General features: G+C 49.7%; 1 protein-coding gene across 10 annotated transcripts; it reads left to right on the forward strand.

The window, feature by feature from the left end:
* The first annotated feature begins 1607 nt into the window (after nt 1-1607).
* On the forward strand, nt 1608-17634 carry LOC102086055 (ras-related protein Rab-6A). Of its 10 annotated transcripts, none has more exons than XM_065077361.1 (9): nt 1620-1801; nt 3176-3234; nt 4882-4935; nt 7064-7169; nt 10008-10116; nt 10363-10474; nt 13541-13634; nt 15230-15296; nt 15403-17634. In XM_065077361.1, exons 2-9 carry the CDS (start codon nt 3209-3211, stop codon nt 15465-15467), a joined length of 633 nt encoding a protein of 210 aa, XP_064933433.1. In that variant the 5' UTR covers nt 1620-1801; nt 3176-3208; the 3' UTR covers nt 15468-17634. The 10 variants fall into 10 exon arrangements, with proteins under 10 accessions (XP_064933432.1, XP_064933430.1, XP_064933431.1 ...); XM_065077362.1 differs by having other exon boundaries at nt 10011-10116; XM_005509350.4 differs by lacking the exon at nt 1620-1801 and adding an exon at nt 2088-2278.
* Nucleotides 17635-18160: the final 526 nt, after the last annotated feature.

The following is an 18160-nucleotide window of genomic DNA, read 5'->3' on the forward strand; positions in this document are numbered from 1 at the left end:
GGCACTTTTATTACAGTGTGCTGGACTCCTCTAATAGAGTGTGCATGTGATTTGCACTTCTTGGTATTTATTACATACACCTACCACTTAGTTAATGCATTAATTATTTCCACAACAGCTGCCTTTGCCAGCAGTCCATCTTTGGTATTCCGGAGTCTTTATCGGGGTTCTCTAACATCCCTGGTGTCTTTGCAGCCTGATGCCCCCTCAGCGTCGGCTTCTTGACTCGATTTCTTGAGCACACACATTGTCATTTTGTGCTGCGACTCAGCAAAAGTCATGCAGCTCTTTCTTCGTTTGGTGGAACATTCCGCTTTCCCACCCTGCGAGCCAAGGACGTCGCGCTTGGCCTCACGTCCAGTCTCTACAGGGCTATTGTTTCTCTGCTAAGTTTCTGTTACGTTAGGCCGAGGGGTTTCTAAAAGATTTTTGTCCCTCTCGTCACAGCGAGGAGGACATCGTCATCGAGGAATTCGCTCGCCAAAAACTCAAGGGGGAGAAGGACGACGAAGAGGAGAAGGAGGAGGCTGACAAGGAGTGAAGTCAGGCTGCCGCCTGCCCGCACGGCCACCCGCCGCTCCCCGTGGCCCCGGCTGGGCCGCAGCCGCCCCACGTTCCCTTGGTCCCCCCTGCACCCCGGGCTCCCTGCGCTGGCTCCAGGCCTCGGTGCGGCGGCGGGAGCTGGTTCAGCCCCGCCCGGTCCCTGGGTCGGTGCTCCTGGCTCCTCGCACCCACCGGGGGCAGCATTTGTCGTTCATTTGCATTACGCAATACTCTGTGTCACTGTTATCAATAAACCCGCCCCTGAGGCCCGGTGCAGGCTCTGCGTGCTGCTGCTGGGGAGTCGCAGAGTCCCAGAGTGTCAGGGGAATCCCCCCATGGAGCAGGAACACCCAGATGAGGTTACACAGGAAGGTGTCCAGGCGGGTTGGAATGTCTGCACAGAAGGAGACTCCACAACCCCCTGGGCAGCCTGGGCCAGGCTCTGCCACCCTCACCAGGAACAAGTTGCTTCTCAAATTTAAGTGGAACCTCCTGTGTTCCAGTTTGCACCTATTGCCCCTTGTCCTACCATTGGTTGTCACCAGAAGAGCCTGGCTCCATCCTCCTGACACTCACCCTTTCCATATTGATTCCCCAGGAATGAGTCCCCCCTCAGTCTCCTCTTGTCCAGCTCCAGAGCCCCAGCTCCCTCAGCCTTTCCTCACACGGGAGATGCTCCACTCCCTCCAGCATCTTGGTGGCTGCGCTGGACTCTCTCCAGCAGTTCCCTGTCCTGCTGGAACTGAAGGGCCACAACTGGACACAATATTCCAGGTGTGGTCTCCCCAGGGCAGAGCAGAGGGGCAGGAGAACCTCTCTGACCTACTGACCACCCCCTTCTAACCCACCCCAGGTACCATTGGCTTCCTGGCCACAAGGGCACGTCAGGCCCTCCCGGGGCCGGGGGAGAGCTCGAAGCGGGCGGCCGGTGCCTCTGGGACCTTGGCGGGAGGGCGAAGCGCTGGGGAACCCGGATCCACGGTCCAGGCCGCATCCCCCAGTCCAGGCCGCACCGGCACCGCCCCGTCGCCATGGCAACCGCCCGTCCCTGCCAGGGGGCGGGGCGGAGTGACGCGCCCGTGACGCCGGCGGAAGTGACGCGCGGGGTGGCGGTGCCGGTGCGCGCTCGGTGTCTCGTTCTCCTCAGTCACGGCTCCGGCTCGGCCTCCCCGCGCCGCCATGTCCGCCCCCGGCAGCGGCGGCGAGTTCGGGAACCCGCTGCGGAAGTTCAAGCTCGTTTTCCTGGGCGAGCAGAGCGGTGAGCGGGGCGGCGGGGGCATGACAGGCCGCAGCGGGCGGGGGAGCCGATCGGGGCGGGGCGGGGCGGGGCGATGAGGAGCAACCGCGGGGCTCCCGCTGCGGGGGGGTGAGGAGCCGCTGGGCTCTGGCGGCGGGACCGTGAAGGGCCCTTCATGGCGTGAGGTGGGGACGAGCCGCCCGGGCCGCCGCGGGGGGCGTCGGCCAGAGGTGCCCGCCCCGGGGAGGGGCGGCCCCGCCGCGCTCCGGCCTGAGGCCTTCGGTTGGCCTGCCCGGCGCACGGGCCGCGGTTCCGCCGCTCCGGTGCGCCCGGGGCCGGCCCGCAGTGCGCCCGCAGCCGCCCCGGGGCTCCGGGGCCGCCGCTCCGCCCCGTGTCCGCGGCCCCGGCCAGAGAAAAGAACAAACGGCAAAGCGGAGCTGTGTGTGCAGCGCGGCCCTGGCCTCCCCTGCATCCGCGTTTTGTTGTTTTGCCTGAAAGGTGCCTCTCTTCCGTACCCCTTTCCTCGTAATGCACGGATGAGTTGTGTGTTTTTCTGGGAATTCTGGTGTTCTGGGCTGTGTTACTCTCCCGAGGTCTCTCACTGCTGACCTCTCCTTCGGCCTCAAGGCTGTCGGTCTTGGGGGAATTTCCACAAGTTGTCTGATTCCCCCACCTTGCCAAGGCACGGTCCGCATTGCTGCTGACAGGCGTTTGGCCGGCCTGATTTTAACCCTCCCTCTCCAGCGTCCACAATTTCACCACCTTTCTAGGCAGCATATTCCTTTTCCATCCATAGCTTTAGAATTTTTCTTGGCTTCCTGAGAGAGGATCCGAGATCTGATCTTTGCTTCCCGTCTCTTGCCGGTTCTGCACTTTGTCTCTTGATAATATTTTTCAACATGCATTTTAAGTTTTTAAGGAAGCCACCAAAGTTTACTCTGTATCTAAAATCTTGTCATGAAGAAAGGATGCAAGTCTTGAATGCTGCTTAGTAATCCAGCCAGAGGCAGCCAAACAGTGTCCAGTCCATCACCATGGGTTGTTTTGGTATTTGTGCAATGTGGTGATTACCTAAGTAGCAAAATATGAGAAACAAAGCAGATTTATTGCTTGCTTAAAGCAAACTAATCATTCTTTGTCATATGCATACCAACATAATTTGAGGACAGAGTTTTCATCGTGATTCATTTTTGATCTACTGAGATTGATTTGGCTTAAGATATTTCAGTCATTTTGCGAATGAATTTCTTAGCTGGTCGTTTTGCAGGAGGGTGTAGCTGGAAAATATCCTTAGGTTGGCAGCTTCGTTTTGATGATCAGCGGTACCACCCAGAGCAGTGGGTATTTTTTCTTTTTCCACTGCTGCTTGAAAGTGATTTTTCTCTTCTTTTGTAGTTGGGAAGACCTCTCTGATCACCAGGTTTATGTATGACAGTTTTGACAATACTTACCAGGTATGTGATAGTCTTTATATATATATATATATATATATATAAATCTGTTCCCTGCTACTAAAGTGTAAGCCTGTGAGAACTGTTTGGGGCAAGCACATTTCCCCATGAGATGTCAGTTCAATATAATAGATTATATCATATCAAAATCAAGATTGTAACGTGCCTTGAGATGGAGATGAGACTTCACAATGAAGCCCAAGCATCTAGTACGATGTCAGGAACTACGGTGTGCAGAAAAGAAGCAAGGTTTAGATCCTGTGTAGATATGTGAGTAGCCTTGAGGAGAACAGGGAGAAACATGGGTTTCTGGGGTTAGCTGAAGAGCAGACGCTGCTCAGGGTGCCTGATGGTGGGTGTGGAAGTCTCAGGAAACAGAAAAACAAGATGTCAACATGCTTGTGGTAGTTCATGGTCTCTGGCACCTGAGTCCAAAGTGCAGAGATAGATCTGCAAGTGGTCCCCATGGTATCTTCTCTCCATTGGTTTTTTTATTACTTTTTTTTTTACACTAAAAGGTTATAGATAGAAAAAGCCAGGGAGATCTTGGCAGGGGAAGAGCCGGGTAAGGATGAAGAGGCTGCAGCTGAAAAGCTAGAGATGTGTAAGAGGCCTGAGGATTTCAGGAGAGTTAGTTGCATCTAAAGCACTTAGCAGTATTTCAGGGGAATACCAGATCTCTTTAAGGAAGATAAGATTCTGGTGTTCCCCTTTAATTCAGGCCAGAAAGAGTTACTGGTTTAGAATGGAATAATTTTAAGCTGGAAAAGGAAAAGATGGCTTTTTTTTTTTTTTTGAGGCCAGGTGTTTCACTAGAACTGGATCCTCTTGTGCTTTCTGGATTTCTCTACTTATTGTAGTAGTTATAACCTGTGTGCTGGCTGCAGAAAACAGGACTTGCAGAAATAAGTACTGCTGACAGGAGCTGATGGTTGTCGTCTCATGTTAAATGGTTCACGTTGTGATGGAGACCTTCCAGAACATGTGATGCTGCCTGTGGTTAAGTCTGGAGATAATCTAAAATGCTCAAATCTGTTACATCAGCAGCCTGTCTCCCGCATCCCAGGTTATGATGGACTAGGACACCTGCTTGATTTAAGTGCCTGGGAGCACATCTAACTTAGTAAATGCATTTAAATGTCTTTATACCAGAATTGCTGTACAGCAGTGGAGATGTGGATGGAAGGAGAGTTACAGAAAGAACTACCTGGGCAATGGAGCTTCTGAGTGTCACTGGAAAGGAAGCACCCAAATAAACATTGCTTTGTAGCTTTCAACATAGTTGCCTGCAGTTTATGTATGTAATTTACTCCACCTTTTGGTTATTTCTAATATGGTAATTCATACCAGCCTGAACTGCAGTAGCCTGGGAGGAGATGCCAGTTTGGATATGATCGCTGTTAAGATGCACAAGTGAGGCTAAAATCCAGACTCAGAGGTTCTTGTGCAGTTGAGGAGTGTTGGAAGTATGATATGAAATGAAGATGGTGCAGAGATCCCGATTGCTTTGTTATTATCGGCTATATTGAAGGCGCGTGACTTCAATAGCTTAATTATAAGTTTGCGAACATTTCTGAGTTTGTATGACAAGATGCGATTTGCAGATGCTGGAAGGCAAGCTGTGGTTACTAATGCTTTTCTTCTTTTCAGGCGACCATTGGAATTGATTTCCTGTCAAAAACAATGTATCTCGAAGATCGCACGGTAAGTGAGGCGTCTGCGCGATGGTGTGGGAGCAGCAGTTGCTGCGTGCGCTGTTTCGCCTGGTCGTTCCTCCAGCGGCTGCTGAAATCCCCCTGCAGCCTTCAGAGGAACGGCCTTTGTCAAATCAAATCGCTGACCTGCTCCCCTGTTTCTGGTACTTGTTAATATCTGATACCTCTAGAATGAAGTCAAAATCTTTCATGCAAAACTGGGGCCAGCTGATGTCCATATCCCAGGGAATGGGCAGGCTGCTCTAAGTACCTCGGGTGGAATTTACTCCCAGGATTTGCAGCTCTGGCCCTGGGGCTGTCAGTGTGAAGGGTCTGAGCAGACCCCAGGCAGTTCCAGGTCTTGGAGTCATTCATGATTCCCAGCAGTGGCACGGTTCCTCCTCTGGTAACACTCTCCTGACATACTGTTATAAAGCAGTTTTGGATTGAGCTTGCATGAGATTCCTTTTGCATAGAGAGATCCCTCACATCCCTCTCCTGTCTTTCAGTATTTGTCTTTTCATTAGTTCTGTTTTGCTAGTACTTGCCTTTTTGCCAGTTGTACTGCTGGTTGAGAAGCGTGGAACTGTTGTGGGGGGGAAGGGGCCGGTGGTGTGATGGAAATCCTGTGTGTGGCTTTGGGTCTGGCACTTCTGAAGAAATCTCAGCCCAGTATGTGTGATGAGTTGCCTGAGCGCTTCTCTCCCATCTTAACAGCGATTCACTATTAGGAACAGACCTTGCTTAGTCTTCGTTTGGGAGAAACTACTTGGATAACGTTTTTCTAGTGGTGCTGACAGTGGCAGAAGAAGAAAAAGATGTTGGGAGCGCTGCTCGGTGCCTGTGAAGGCAGGTTGGAATGCCTGTGTGCTGTTTTCAGCAGTGCAGTCTTGGTTCATTGTGGTTGTGTGGGTCACAATGTCGTTTACCTGCTGGCATACTATCCAGAAAATACGTTTTTCTTTCCGATGTTGAATACTGTTAGCTTTCCGATGTTGAATATACTGTTAGCTTTCCTGTTTATGTAGGTGGTCCACAGAGCCCATAAAGCCTGTTTAAATAACAGAGAGGTGTTGAATGTAGATAAGAGGAGGGAGAAATACAGGCATGTACGCTAGGAAAATTCAGACCTTGAGGTAATTTCTCAGATATGGCCACAGCTGTATTTTGCAATAGGCTTTGACTGCTGTGCTTTAAATGAAGAATCCTAAGCCTCTAAGTGTGGCCTATGCTTTACCATATTGGATATGTCCTTACACCAAATAATATATCTTGAAATTATACATGTGCCAGATCACTCTAAATATGGCCTGGGTAGCATGTGCTAGCAGGGAAAAGGGACGAATCTACGTGGAGTTGGGTTCTTCAAAACCATCTCCTGCAGCCTCCCACCGAGGGCAGCTGGAAGTGCCGCTACCGGTGCACTAGGAGCCGTGGCACGAGGTCACCTGGGGCCACAAGAAGCCCCATCCGCACTCCCAACTGCCAGGCTGACAGTTCCACCTTATAGCTACAACCTCATTCTTGGAAGGCTGAGTAGGATTTCCTTTACTGTGTCTCAGCATCTTCCCAGACGTGTTGGATTTAAGCCCAAGATAAGGCAGTCTAGAGGGCGTTTGTTGTCCTGTCCTGTACCTGTGTCAGTCCTCGAGGTCAGGCTGTGCGGCGGGTTCAGCGGTAGCGGGGTGACAACGTCTGGATGGTTCCAAGTGACCACATTTAGCGAGGTGTAGGCTGCAGTTTGCTGGTGTGGCTGTTACAGCCAGTCCTGACACGGCAGGATGCACGGAGGTCTGCGTGCTTGTTTTCCTCGTTAGCAGATGGTGTGAGAAGGTATTTTGGGGATATCTTGGTTTTGTGATGAAATGGAAGAGTGTGCTCATGTGTGCGAGTTATTAATGGGCTCGTGGAGGGAGGGAGGTTTCTCGGATGTGCGACGCTGAGCTTGCTGTGAGAATGCAGTTAGAAGTGTCATTGGCTCTTTTCACATTTCTGTTCCATTTTAACTTTCCTTTTGTTACGTTATTTTTGTCTTGCAATTTTTTCTATTTTATTTTCATTTCACTTGAGTTTTTGGTTTTGTTTTCCATTTCCCTGCTCTTCCCTTTCCTCTTCCCCTACACTTTTCCGTTTCCCAGATCAGGCTGCAGCTGTGGGACACAGCCGGCCAGGAGAGGTTCCGCAGCCTCATTCCCAGCTACATCCGTGACTCTGCTGTTGCTGTCATTGTCTTTGACGTTACAAGTAGGTATTAGCCCGAGCCTCCGCAGGGACCTTTTATTGTGCACCTTTTATGCATTGGAGGTGGTGGTGTTATCTGAAAGGATCTAAGATATTCCATTGGCCTCAGAACTGTACGTATTTCATGGGCTGACTGGAAGTAGCAGAGCATCTTCCCCCACAACCACGGTAACCCCATCCCATAATACAGAAACTGGGGAACTGGAGAACTCTTGTCTGCTCAAAGCTTGAACTGTGGAAGTGATGCACAGAGGACTGGCAGGTAGGTGAACAGGGATTGTGCCTTTTCTTGCGTCTGTGCTGATTGGAATGAAAGGCGATTGGCAGCATTTGGAAAACTTTTTCTGATTTGGGGGTTTTTCTTTTAAACCTCAAAATTAACTGGTTTTTTTCCCCTCTGGAGGAGTAGAGAGGTCATACAAGTAACAACTTCATATGCCTGAGCAAAGGAACACTGTCAGAGTAGGTAAAACAGTACAGTACATTTAAATAAAAGCTGTATAGCGATTTATGAGCGTTCAGGACTCCCATTGCATTGAAGAAGAGAGCTGATGATTCATATGACTAACTAGAGAGCTTTTAGAAGAGTTGTAACTACCACAATTTCTAAAGAATAAACAAGCTTAGGGGGAAGTTCTCTATAACTGTTGGCATGAATGTTTTAGCAGAAGATGTAAAGATATGAATGCAATTATTTCATAACTCCTTTTTATTGATTCCACTTGACCTGGCTTTTTTGGCTAAGGTAAAGTACCGGCGTAAATACCTTGACAGGATTTACACCAGTGAGCCAACCCCATGTGGGCAAAGCCTAAGTGAAGAACATAGCGCAGACGGAAAACCTGTGGCCCACCTTTATTCTATCACGAAATCTAGATGATAGCGAGGCTTTATAGATCAGGGCTTTGTTTCACTTTGTTAACAGAAGTTATTAACAAATTCTACCAGACTGATTTATCTCACGTATTGAAGGCAAATAATTACGTGGCCTTTATTCCGGTCCAGGCAGGTGGAAGAATTTTGCCATGGCCTGGGCTGTTCCTGACAGCTTCCAGTCGTGTCAGAAATAATCCGGCCTTGGTAATAGCCTGATATTTTCAGATAACTTCATTTTTTCTTGTTGCTGCTCTTCGTTCTGTTCCTGGCAACTGAAAGGCTTTTAGTTTTCTTGTGTTCTTGAAGGAACGTGCTCAGGTACTTTGAGGGCATGATGATGGTGAGCACTAGTGGGATTAGGAAAACACAGAGCTATATATTTACATTGTCTTAAGTGGTAATTGTATTTGGGAACCTCAGATAGTCTCCTGTAAGTTGATTCTGGTTATCGTAGTGTAAAATAGGGAGAGAACATAGGACTCAGTTAAGTACCAGCCAAGACAGTCTTAATTAGAAGAGAGAAAGTGTTAGCTAGCATGTGGGAAGCTGAGAAGAAAAGGAGAAATTGCTATTTATATTTTCTCTGCCCCTCCAAACTGGGGGCACGGGGATGTCTGGGGAGCTGCGTGGCAGCTCGCTGTGCGGTCTGGAAGCAAGAGGCAGAAGCCGCCGTTGCCAGTCTGCTCTGCCAGCACCGCTGTGATACTGGCCAGCTGCTGGGAGTTGAGTTGCTGTGGGTAGTGAAGAGCCCTGACTTGCTACTGTAGCCAAGGCTGCTTTCAAAATGAAGTATGAGCTAATTGCTTTAACTGTGAGCCCTAATCTTCCTTAAACCCCAGGGCATCAGAGCTACGCACCCTGATGTAAAGACAATGTTGTTTTGAATCTGCTTCTAGCAAGACGCTTTGCAGACATGTGCTCTGTCCAGATTCTATTTCTCTTCTAAACAAGCCAATTATTGGTCCTTCTGAATCCACTTCCTCCCTCGTAGCCCTGCAAGCTGCCCCATTAACCGCTGTTGTGCGCATGAACAGCTGCTCTCCCTCACTGCTGCCCGCCTGGCCTTGTGAGCGCACCTGACCAGTTCCTGTCCTTAAACTGGGAACCAGTCTCTGCCCTCCTGTGAAACCTGTTGAGAATGCCAAGAGCAATCTTGTTTTCTGGCAGCATAACGCTACTCATGGAGCTCGCTGTGCGGGGTAATGATTTGGAAGGAAATGGTATCGCTCCCAGTCGTGAGGAGCTTTTGTTTAGCGCTCACTGTGGCAGTCAGGCAGGTTTTACTATCGCTGTTACAAACAGAAGGGTCCCAGACTTTAGAGCTGTGTTTGGGCACCATTCTGGAGGTCCAGCTGTACTGCTCATAGCGCTGGTGTTTTTTTCTGACCTTTGCACTTATCTGAAAGGGAGAACCTGATGCCCCTTGTGCCATGTGAAGCCTACGGTGCGTAACGTTTGCTTTTGTTTCTGCTGGCACTTCAGTTATCGATTGCCTTAATCCTGCATGAAAATGCCCGTTGCTGGGTGCTTGGTGCTGGAGAACGGGTGCTGTTCCACTGTGTGGTGTCTGGGCCGAGGGAGCTGCATGTCTGTCTTGTGGGAATTGCCCAAAAGCCTTTAATCTGAGATATTCTGGGGCAGGAGTCCTGTGGAGACCCACACGTACAACAGCCCGGAGCTGTTAGCTACCATATCAGCACAAGGTAGTAACCACAACCCGGAGCTCTTGCAGAACAGCAGAATCTCTGGAAGAACAAAGTCGGTAATTAAAGCACATTATGTATAAACAGAGTCAGAAAAGCCAGCTTTGGTGGTGTTTGGATATTTGGGGCAAGATTTCAAGGTCAGCCTCAGCTTCTCCGATTGAGCTGCATACAGTTAATTCTAGCGATGGCCTTTTCTCTAAAGGACAGTTTCCTCCTTTCTTTTCTCCCTGGCTCTCTGCTCTCCCTGGCCTGGTACCAGCAGGTTCGGCTGCAGCTTTGGGACACAGCCGGCCAGGAGCGGTTCCGCAGCCTCATTCCCAGCTACATCCGCGACTCCACCATTGCTGTGGTAGTCTATGACATTACAAGTGAGTGATGCTTTCTGGTGTCTCGTTATTTGAAATACTACATGTAAGCAGAACTAACGTGTTAACAGCCAGAAGTTCTGCAAAAAGATGATTAACTTGAGAAACTGTTTTTTCTGTCTGAGCGGAAAACAATTTATGGGTCGCTTATATGTGGTGTGGGGAGAGGTGGAGAAGCACCTGAGTACAGGCAGAGCATTCTCCCCCTCTGAAAATAAGTTAGCACTCCCATTTTCTTCTTTCCTACAGACTTGAATTCTTTCCAGCAAACCTCCAAGTGGATTGATGACGTCAGGACAGAGAGAGGCAGCGACGTTATCATCATGTTGGTGGGGAACAAAACTGACCTGGCGGACAAGAGGTAACGGAGGGAGTGGGCGGCCTCGCTGCCCTGACCAGGAACTGCCCAACTAGGCTGTCCTGAAACAACTGTTGATTTGAAACAAAGCATAACAAGCTTGCCAGGAAATTCACATTTCTGGTTTCACAATGTCAAGTTACTCCATTTTGCTATTCTACAAATAGATTCTGTTAAATCAAAGCCACCCAGAAAAAAACCCTTTTACTTAAATCAGATATCTCTATACCATGTTTCTCGATAGTTGATTTTGTCTGACTTTTCTTTTCTGTGCTGAGATAAAGCCAAAAATGTTGTGCAGAAGCAAGGAAATCTGACTTTTTTCCATCAGCCTATTTACGTGACTCTGCACGTGCAACCGGAAGATCACAGTAAAGTTTCTTCTTGTTCCAAGACGCAGATGGAGCTTTTACAGTGTCAGTGGACAGGGTTTTCCTCTGAGCCTACATTCCATGTCATACAAAACACCAACTGTGGTATTGCAGCTATGTGAGAGGAAACTAGATCAGCAATAGCAGACTTCCCCGAGAGATGTAAAAAGTTAATTAGACTCTTAAAATCACATGGCCTTAATGTTTTGGGACATGCCATAAAGCATTTTGCTATTAAAACTTATTCCTACAATGCCACTTCAGCCAGTATAGCCAGTGTAATAGCCTCTTGGAAGACCACAGGCTTGTGCTTTTGCATTTGTTTCAAATTCTCGATTGTTGATTTAGCAGAAATTTTGTTTAATGTTGTCAGGGGTTTTCATTCTTCAGGAATACATCGGCAACAGGGTACATTAGGAAATCTTTTTATTTTCATTTTAATGGTCAGTGTCAGTAGTAGTTGGCAAAGGGAAGATGGAGTCAGCCACTATTCCTTACAATCCAAATATGTTAACATCTTCACATATGCCAGGTACCCTAAAACGTGTGCTTCTTATAGCACAGGGCACATGAAGAATTGAAATGATGGGGAATTTTTATCTGATACAAAGAAAAAGCATCTCAAAAAAACCCCAAACTGGCAAACACCTGATCTCCCAGCCAAATGGGGTCTTATAAAATCAAACCCTTATCCTTCGGCTGAGATACGTCTGATGAAAAGATAACAGCTTGAAAAACCTGACAGGTGCACCATAAACGTTTTCTCAGAAGAATCTTGCAGTCATGTCAGAACTGTTCGTCTGCTCTGGTTCTTGGCGTGATGGGCCTAATGGGAATCAGACTGTTCCATTGCTGGATGCTTTCACATCTTAAATCCTAAACCTTGCTTTGCTCGCTCCTGCAGCGTACGTATTGCTTCACAATGTCTTGCAATGTGTTTTTTCTCTTGTGGTTTTGCTGTTGTCCAGATACTGGTGTGAGCCAGCGACCAGCATCCCCGGCTGCACGGGCTGGGGTCAGGAGGGGCTTTTCACCCTTTCTCCCTGCCCAAGTCTTGCTGTTGATTTTTAGTTTGCCGTGCCTAGCAGGAAGAGCAGAGACAGTTCTAATCCCGGCAGGTGCTCTGAGGATAAAGCTGAGGTCCAGCTGGGCACAGGGTGGGCTTCGCGCTGGTGGTTCTTACAGAAGCGTGTTTGGTGCCCACCATCCACTGCTAGTGGGAGGAGCCAAATGGGAGGCCATTATGAGCGTCCTGTGCCTTGCACTTCAGAAACATTGGTAAAACTTCGTTCTCAGAACTTTAGAAATATGATAAAAATGTGTTTTGCTGATTGGGATTAATGATTGTGGGTGGTGAGACCTCAGATTGGTCTTGTCCCTGAAATCAGCTTACAAAAGCAACCGAGCAAGGTCTGAGCTGTTCTACTTGAGCCAGCTCTGGATCTTGATGATTTAGTATCTCTTATGCCCTCCTGGGACCTCGAAATAACTGCAGCTCCTTAACTGAATAACCTGCCATTTAGATTGGAGGCTTTCTAATTTCTATCCAAATGCAGTTTCCTGTGGAACTGGAAAACCCAGTGGGGTGATTTTTGCCTTGGATGGTCTCCTGAGAGTACGTGGGTGTGCGGGACAGGTGGCCCAGCACTGCCGTAACAGTTGAAAATACCACCAAATAGTTTGAAGCGTAGCTACAGTTGAAGTTCACCTAGCACTAGGAATTCTTACTTTAGAAGTTTAAGGGAAGTGGCAGTAGTGCTGCTCCAGGCTACAATTTGGAATTCTGGTGCCTATCCAGGTATCAGCAAAAGAAGCTGCCTTGCCTTTCTTTTAAAAGAAAGGGAGCGTTGTGTGAGGCTGAAATACTGGGCCTTTTGATGCTGGACAAAGCCACAGAGTCAGTCTGAGCTGGGTCACATTTTTCAGAGTAGAATACAGTGTCCTGGGAACCATTCATCCTCGGGTAGAAGCCAAGCGGTGGTGCAAGTTCTGAGGCCAAAAAGCTGAACTAAAAATAGCGCTTTCTTATTTGGTGCAGCCTGTGAAGTTTTTCTTTCCTGTTAATGTTGCTTCAGCTTGTGGCTGGGCTTTGTTTTGCACTTTTGGTGGTTTTGCTTTGGGTTTTTTGTTGTTATTGTTTTACTGGGTTTGTTAGTTTGTTTTCCTGCAGTTTTCATGATTTTTGGACTACTTTGCTTTGGTTTGGTTTTCCTTTTCTGTGATTTGTTCTCACTGCTGTAGACGGGTTTCTATAGAGGAGGGTGAGAGAAAAGCCCAAGAACTGACTATGATGTATATCGAAAGCAGTGCTAAAGCAGGATAGGATGTGAAACAGGTGTGGCCAGGGTGTTGATCAGAGATGCGTTTGCAGGCGCTTGCTCCAAGCAGCAGCCTTTCTGAAATCTGCCTGTAACCTCGCGGGTTTCCCTTTGGGAAGCTGCTTTTTGTGTCAGGTGCAGCGTCCGGAGGTTCGTCTGTTGTTAAGAGCTGTAAGCCCGGGCGTTCCCTGGGTGCCTTACCTGAGGTTGTTCCATTTGTACCTGGAGGATTTGGGGGTCTTAAAGCCCAAGAGCTCCAGAGGTCTCCTCTGGTGGCCGGTGAAGCGACCCTGCGTGACGAGTGACGAGCAGCTCAGTCCCAGACATCTGTAACTCTTCCTGTCCTTCCTTTCTGTCTTTCTGTTTGCATCTTTGTCCAGGCAAATCACTACAGAAGAAGGTGAGCAGAGAGCCAAAGAGCTGAATGTGATGTTTATTGAGACCAGTGCAAAGACTGGATACAATGTGAAACAGGTAGGTCGATGTTCTGTTCTGTAGGCTGGAAATCTCTCCTTTGCCGCCCTGTATGTGGGAGGATTAAGCTGCTGCTTGGGGTTCCTGTTCCATCAGATATTTGCTTCTGTTGGTTGTTGTCGACCCCTGAAACACTTCTTGCTGCTTTATCTAGTCGGAGCCCCTTTCCCATCAAGTCGGGGATTCCCTGTTAAAGCCAAGCAAACTTGCCTTGAGAAAAAGGTAAATCTAAACCAGAATGTGCTGAGGGACAGGAATGCCACTGTTTTGTGCTGCCAGACGTAATTTTTTGTGCTCCCTTTGCTTTTGGTAGCCGTTAATGCACTGTTATCTAAAACCAGTGTTGAGTTCAGTCAGGATGATTGCTAAGGCGCTAGAGTAGAAGCTCCTGCTGCTTTTTGAAGCCACAGCAGAAAATCTGGAGATCACCTCGTCCAAGCCCCGTGCTCAGAGCAGCGTGCCCAGAGCTGCCTGCAGCTGGGTTTTGAGTATCTCACAGGACAGAGCAGCCTGTCACACTCTGTGTCCGTCCCTACAGGAAAAAAACAAGCTTTCAATGCTTTTTTAATGTTTAAACAGGGTTTCTTGTCTCTCAGTTTGTGCCCATTGCCTCTTGCTCCAAGCTTGTGATCCCAGGCCCCGCTAGCTCAGGAACCGTTCCGGAGTGGGGCAGTGGGGCAGCGCCGGCGCCAGGGCTCTGCAGGGAGCATCTGCGCTGCTGGGAAACAGAGTGTAACAGCTCGGTGCTCACCAGCTGATGGGGAGAACCTCACCATGGGATTGGGAGACTTTGGGTTTAGTTTTGCTTTTGGCTATTCTGGATTGAATCCACTTTAACCTTTGGTTCTTACTGTTGCGTGATTTGCCTAGTGGGTGTTTGCAGTGAAACTTGTGTGACTAAAGGGATTCTAACCATGGCACCTTGCTCATGCCTCAGTGCCTTGATGTTTCCAAGTACCACAATTTGGAGGGGTTGGATGAGGAGCCCCTGCTGAGCTACTGGAAGGAAAATCATCATGAGCTGGTGATTCCTCTGGTTCTTTCTGCAGCACTTGTCGCCAGGCAGCCTAGTGGTGTCTGCATCATGGTCACTGCTGCGTTGAAGTCAGGAGGAGGAGACTGAAGTATTGAACAATTATGCCAAACCATTTTGTGTATTTTTATGGGGATATGACGGTCCTTCCCAGCTCTAGCAGGTCCTTAATAGCTTAAACGCAGCTCACTTGGGGCTGGTTTGCAGCAGGACTGAACTGAAAGGATGGGCTGGAAGACCTCTCTGTTCTCAGAGATCCCGAGCTGTGCTCTGTGACGCTGCTGTGCACAAAAGCAGCTGAGGCTGGAAGTGGTAGAAATGAATTCCGTGCTGTGTCCAAGCAGAAACAAAACTGGTTTGAATAAATTCCGTAATAAAACCTGTTAGATTTCTTAGGTAAAATTCTTGTGGCGTTTGGTGATCATTCCTTTGCTTGCTAAAGTACCCACACGACAGGTTTGTACAATTTGGACTCTAAAACATGCCGTAAAGCAATGGTTTTTAACGTGCCTTTTCTTTTTTTCCTGACAAGCTTTCAGCTTTCTCTCTTGCTGTTTTCCAGCTTTTCCGTCGTGTGGCTGCTGCCTTACCTGGGATGGACAGCACACCGGAGAAGAGCAAAGAAGACAGTATCCTTGCTTTCTCGTCACGTCCCTGTCACTATTGCGATGATCTCGTTAGGTTGAGCTTGCTGACTTTTTGGCTCCTTGTGTTTCCTTAACTTGCCTCCCGCAGTGATCGACATCAAACTAGAGAAACCTCCCGAGCAGCCAGTAACGGAGAGCGGGTGCTCCTGCTAACAGCCCCGTTCTGCAGCAGCACATTCCCTGACCAGCCAGTCTCACAGAAGAACATCACTGCTCATTTGGCTAAGCAACCCTACTTTGGGGGCTGAAAAACCAATCTACTAAGCGAGTGAGCTCGCTGTTTACTAGTGGGGAGCAGCCCCGGCCACCCCTCTTACTGCATGGTATGAGCCCTGAGTGCAGAATGAGTGTCCTGTCTTCTTATTTTGGTTTATTTTTATGTTGTTGCACTTTGGCACTCTGGTGCCCTTTACACTCTCTCTCTTCCTCTCCTTCTCCTCCTCTTCCCCACCTCGAGCCTGTCTGCTCAGATGTATCTTGTGAATGCCATGGAAAAGCCACCAAGTTAGGGAAGACAAAAAGCAAAGCTTGGGGGTGGGCTTTCCGCCTTCCGCGCTGCCTCGCATCGGAACTCCTTCCCGTCCCCTCCAGCCCCGTCTCTGTCCCACATCCCCACTTCCTCCGGCGAAAGGCTGCTCCTTCTAAACTGGTCAGTTTGACTTGGCCTGGCCTTTCTGGACAATACAGGTTGTCTGTTTCTAGGCTTTTGCTTCCTGCAGGGCACACACAATCTTAGCTCCTCGGTTTCTCCTTTCTGTGGATGATCTTGGCTAACTCTCGCTCACGACTTCTGAGTTGTTTTGCCCCTCGTGTTACACGCAGCACTGGAAACCCCCAGACTCTGATAGCTTTGGCCTTGTTGCTCCTGTTTGTGTAGCAGAGACGTCCCACAGGCTGCTCTCCTCTGTTGGAATCTCTTCCCCGCCAGAGAACGCTGGTGCTTGGCGAGTGTTGACTGTGGGATGTGGGGAAGGAAGAGGGTCCAGAAGCTTTGCAGAGTGGGGAGGGAGATCCTCAGGGTGGGTTGTGGAGACCTGGGCCCTGTCTGTCGACAGCGGAAGCGAACGGTTTGCCTGGAATCCATCACGACAGGGACAACACCTGCCCTGACCTGGAGTCATGGGTGCTGAGCAGGAGCTTTCCTGGGCTCTGTGCTCATTGTCACGCAGACTGGGAGCTGCTTCACATGGAGCTGCAGCAGCCAGGAGGCCAGGGGTAGCTGTGCTGCTCTCACACGTAGGTTGCTGCATGCAGAAAGTGTACGGAGCTGCTGCCCCCTTTGTTGTGGGCCTCTGGAGCCGGGGGGCAGTAGCCTTTTCCCTTTTGGAGCAGAGCTAAGCTGTAACGTTGCCAAGGCTGAGATGAGCGGTGGCAGGGATTTGTTGTCAGACCCGCGCAGAGGAGTGCAGGAATGTGTGCTGCTGGAGTGACCTTTGGGGCCACTGCTCAGCTTGGAGGTTTGGAAATACCTCCTCTTCCCCCTGCCCCTTGTTTCTAATTACGTTAACAGCTTTTCAGAGACTGGTCCTGGGTTTCTTTTTGTCTGTCTGTCCTAACCAGAAGTCGGTAGGCTTATCTGTTGACAGAGAGGAGAACAAACCAGTTCTGTTATTTTCATCAGCTGGCCTGTGTCATGCTGACGGGGGATGTGAGCGGGCAGGAGAGCCAGTGGGACAGGTGGGCACAGCAGCGCTTGGTGGCTGGTGACACTTCCCGAGCAGGACGCCTGTAGGTCACTGACACAATGCACGCACTTTGAAGCCAAGGGAGGGGAGGGGGCAGCCCGGGAGCGGGAGCTGAGGGTCCCAGTGTCGGCGTGCTGGTGGCAAGTTGGTGACTGCCCTGTCCTGCCCTCGGGCTGAGCTGGGCTGCAGGAGGAAGCTGGGATGTCATTCCCCATTTCACTCTGGATTGTCCCCCCCCTTTACCCCCCAGCGCCGGCGGGAAGCTCAGCCCCCTCCTCTGTACATACCCCTGTCGTGTGGGAATTGCTGATGTTTGTCGGTGTGTCCATGTCTGCCGTAGAACAGGTTTTTGCCGTCCCCTTCTCACAGGCAGGTGTGCACTGCTCTGCTGTCGTGTTGTTCCCAGTCATGGGCCTGGGGGGAGGGATTGGGGAGACCCTAAGTACCGGGGGGAGTTAACTAGTGAAAGAAAATAGTTCACTTCCCGCTGTCTTCTCTATGGATGTGTATAATATTGAGTGTGTGTCTGGCCCTGCTGTCTCCTAGCTGTTCCCCTGTAAGCGTGACTATTACTCTGAGTATGGACTGTCTGACCACAGCCGTGTATCACACTAAATAAAGTTATTTCACCAACACCTTTGCTGTCCTGCTGCCGGGGGGGGGCCTGATGCTGTCGCCGCTTATTTTATTCCCAGGTTTAACAAGTCTGTCCTGCCTTAGGGCATGGTGGAAGAAGGATGAGCTTACTGGGGGTAAGCCTGGCTTTGGGAGGGGAACAAGGTGAGAGGGGCAAGCGCAGTGGTTTGGAGGAGTGAGGTGCAGGGTGGGATGCTATGTGATGCAGCTCAGGCTCATCCGGTGGTTTATGACAAGGTGGGGTTGGAGCTTTTAAAGAAAACTCTCTGGGTTTATAGCCTTTTCCCTCATGACGCGACCGCACGGATCCCACCACGGCGCTGGGCGGGCCGGGAGCACACCGGGTGTCTGCAGGCGTCTCGGGGCACGGAGCCGCTCGGTGGCTGTCTCAGGTGTGACCTGCTGTGCCTTGACACAGCCCTGTGTGTTCTGCGGCTGTTCTTCGTGCTCCAGAAGGTGCCCATCTGCTTCCCTGCCCAGGGAGTTACTCATTAACCTAAAGCTGCTCCTGTGCTGGTGACTCTT

Source organism: Columba livia, chromosome 12, assembly GCF_036013475.1.
Source record: "Columba livia isolate bColLiv1 breed racing homer chromosome 12, bColLiv1.pat.W.v2, whole genome shotgun sequence".
In the NCBI taxonomy this organism is placed as follows: Eukaryota; Metazoa; Chordata; class Aves; order Columbiformes; family Columbidae; genus Columba; species Columba livia.

Coding starts and splice junctions, on each gene's coding strand:
- LOC102086055 (XM_065077358.1), top strand. CDS start 1,723: ATGTCCGCCCCCGGCAGCGGCGGCGAGTTCGGGAACCCGCTGCGGAAG. Junction 3,235..4,881: donor GTTTTGACAATACTTACCAG/GTATGTGATAGT, acceptor TCTTCTTTTCAG/GCGACCATTGGAATTGATTT. Junction 10,475..13,540: donor ACTGACCTGGCGGACAAGAG/GTAACGGAGGGA, acceptor ATCTTTGTCCAG/GCAAATCACTACAGAAGAAG.